This window comes from Plectropomus leopardus, unplaced genomic scaffold (assembly GCF_008729295.1).
Source record: "Plectropomus leopardus isolate mb unplaced genomic scaffold, YSFRI_Pleo_2.0 unplaced_scaffold19704, whole genome shotgun sequence".
In the NCBI taxonomy this organism is placed as follows: Eukaryota; Metazoa; Chordata; class Actinopteri; order Perciformes; family Serranidae; genus Plectropomus; species Plectropomus leopardus.
Genome location: NW_024621279.1, coordinates 1 through 2,534, shown reverse-complemented (window position 1 = coordinate 2,534; position 2,534 = coordinate 1). Strand labels below are relative to the sequence as shown.

The following is a 2,534-nucleotide window of genomic DNA, read 5'->3' as shown; positions in this document are numbered from 1 at the left end:
ATAAATGGGCTTGACGCCTTTACTTGTCACCCGAAGACTGTATGTTGAAATGTGTAGGTGTCAAACAATGTGAATTCAAAATTTTTCCGAAAACATTCTGTTAATTCCAAACCATTTCCAGGCCTGGAAAACAGTTGTTCTAGTTTTTATAACTCTTCCAGGAATTTAAGACCATGGGAACCCTGTTTAGCAAAAAAAAAGAAAAATGCGATTGTGCATGCTCAAGAAATCAGAAAAAATAACTTAATGATTAGATCTCCCCCTGTGTTTGCAGTAACTAAAACTCTACCACTACGACTACAGACCCTGAGTTACCTGAAAACAAAGGCTCTGGGTCTTTGTGAGGATCTCCACAACTTTGGTGGATACAGGTACGCCATCCTTTCAGACAGTCATAATAACACCAACAACAGTCAAAAAGCTGCTCTGAAAGTTACTTTCAAACAAAAATGTAACATTTAAAATGAAATAAAAATGAACTCTGGATGCTGCTGGCCTTAGAAAGTTCTGCCAAAAAACTACTGAAAAGTCACATTTTTACCAGAGAAATGTGTAATTTACCTGCGAGTCTGAGGGCACGCCTGGGGGTTGCATGTGCGGTTGGTCTGAGGCCTCGGCAGAGATGCGCAGAGATAGTCGTGGTAGGACTCGTTATCGATGGTGCAGAAGACCAGACGAGACTGGTAGCCTGACGAAGGACAAGAATAAAAACTGACTTGCTTCATTTTCAAAGGGACAGGATAAGAAAAGCATAAAAACAGTAATAGCTTGCATTTGAGCATGTTTAGATTGTTGTGTTTTAATAAGAAATCTGACCTGATCCACACTCTTTGCTGCAGGTAGACCAGGATCCAAAACTCCAGTAGTATCCCTCTCTGGAGCGTCCGTTAGGAAGATAATACTCATAATCTACTCCTTGGTTTGGCTCCTGGCTGATCAGCTGAGAGGAGAGAGGACATAAACTCAGTTTACAAAGACTGAGATCATTCAATTAAGTTTTTTTGCAGGACTGTCCAAAACTTTAGTCCAAAACAATTAAAGTCCAGAATCCTGGTCCCTGAATCTGACTTCTTAACCTTTCCTCTCATGTCAGCAGCGTTGTAAAAATGCTCTTTGACCACATCTTATTTTAAGACCGACAGTCACTTTTCCCTGAAGTGTGCTGCGTTTAAATTCATGGATTCCTCAATTGGACTCAAGTCCTACAAATTTTTAGGTGGACATGTCCCCTGCATCCCCTCCCCGAAATCTACACTTCAGTTCAAAATGCCCAAAATGAAGTATCTTTGATTTTAAAGATCCAATGACCGTTTGTCTAGTTCCACCCTCAGGTCAAACCTAACATGGCAGTACTCAGTAAATTCAAGTATCAATATATGTTGCTCCAGTGTCCAGTGTTTTGTATTATGGGATGTAACACACATTTGCTGAGTAAGCTTGAGTTAAATTTGCAATAACAGATTTTTTGGCCACTTGAGGGCAGTAAACAGGCTGAAATAAGTGTTTGTGTCCACCTGGCAAATTTAAGTCTTTCTGTTTTTGGCTCTGTTTTGGTCTCCACCAATTCTTAAGCAGATAAATGCTCCACTGCGTTTACCAGCTGGTTGTTCACTTGTCTTAATTGTGTTGAGTGCTTATTGTGTTTAAGCTCTCTCAGTTTGTTCGATCTTACCTCAACGACCAGGGGTTCGGTGGTGGGGCCGCGGCCAATGATGGTCTCGGGGACGTTGTCACCCTCGGCTCCTCGCTGGTAGTACAGCATTGTTCCAGCAATGGGTGCCGCCCTGGAGAACTCAATTACCCAGTGGCCATTGAGGTAGTACTCACCCCGCAGGTTCTTGATAGCTGTCCGTACACAGAGGTTACATTTATTATGTGTTCAGAAGACAGAATTACACACAAGCTGTAAACTTTTTCTAATCAGCTCACCCAGGTAGTTGCGTGTGGCGACTGTTTCTCTGATGCTGATGGTTGTGGCTCCAACAGGGATGATGAACATCTGGTTGTAGCCTGAGATGGAGACAGGACAAAACGCCTTTTACACATGCAAACTGCAAACTCAAAAAATGTATCTAGTTCTCTCAGCGCTACCTCAGAGACAGAAAATTACTGTGCAGGTGTGAAAAATGTGACGACCGAAAACATCAGTGAGCTGAGTGGGATGTTAGAGGGACAAATCTGAAAAATTTGAAAGACAATGAACTTTAAGTTACCAAAAATAAAAGAAAAAAAATGTGCAGCCTCGTACCAGTTGGCAGGTCGCGGACAGAGAAGCTGTTCTTGACCTGGTAGCAGGACTGTCCGTTCCCCCCACACTGCAGGCAGGGGTCCTCCTGCTGAGGAGACTCCAGCATGTTGTCACAGCCCAGACGCTGTGAGAAGAGGGACAGAGAGAAAACACTTGGTATGCAAAAGCTGATCTGTGTCAGAGTTTTGTAGAGATATGGGGTTGACATGTTGTTCACTGCAAAACCTCCAAACTTTCTGAACAGTCTGGAAAACCTTTAAAAATGACTATATGCAATGTTTCTTCA

At 42.6% G+C, this 2,534-nt stretch overlaps 1 protein-coding gene across 1 annotated transcript; it reads right to left on the bottom strand.

The window, feature by feature from the left end:
• Window positions 1-561: 561 nt before the first annotated feature.
• LOC121965354 (papilin-like) lies at window positions 562-2,372 on the bottom strand (the record flags this gene model as incomplete). Its single annotated transcript, XM_042515509.1, has 5 exons — window positions 562-688; window positions 817-940; window positions 1,673-1,845; window positions 1,930-2,010; window positions 2,249-2,372. Coding segments are annotated over 5 exons (629 nt in total), but the record flags the coding sequence as incomplete, so codon positions are not given.
• Between the last annotated feature and the right edge of the window lie 162 nt (window positions 2,373-2,534).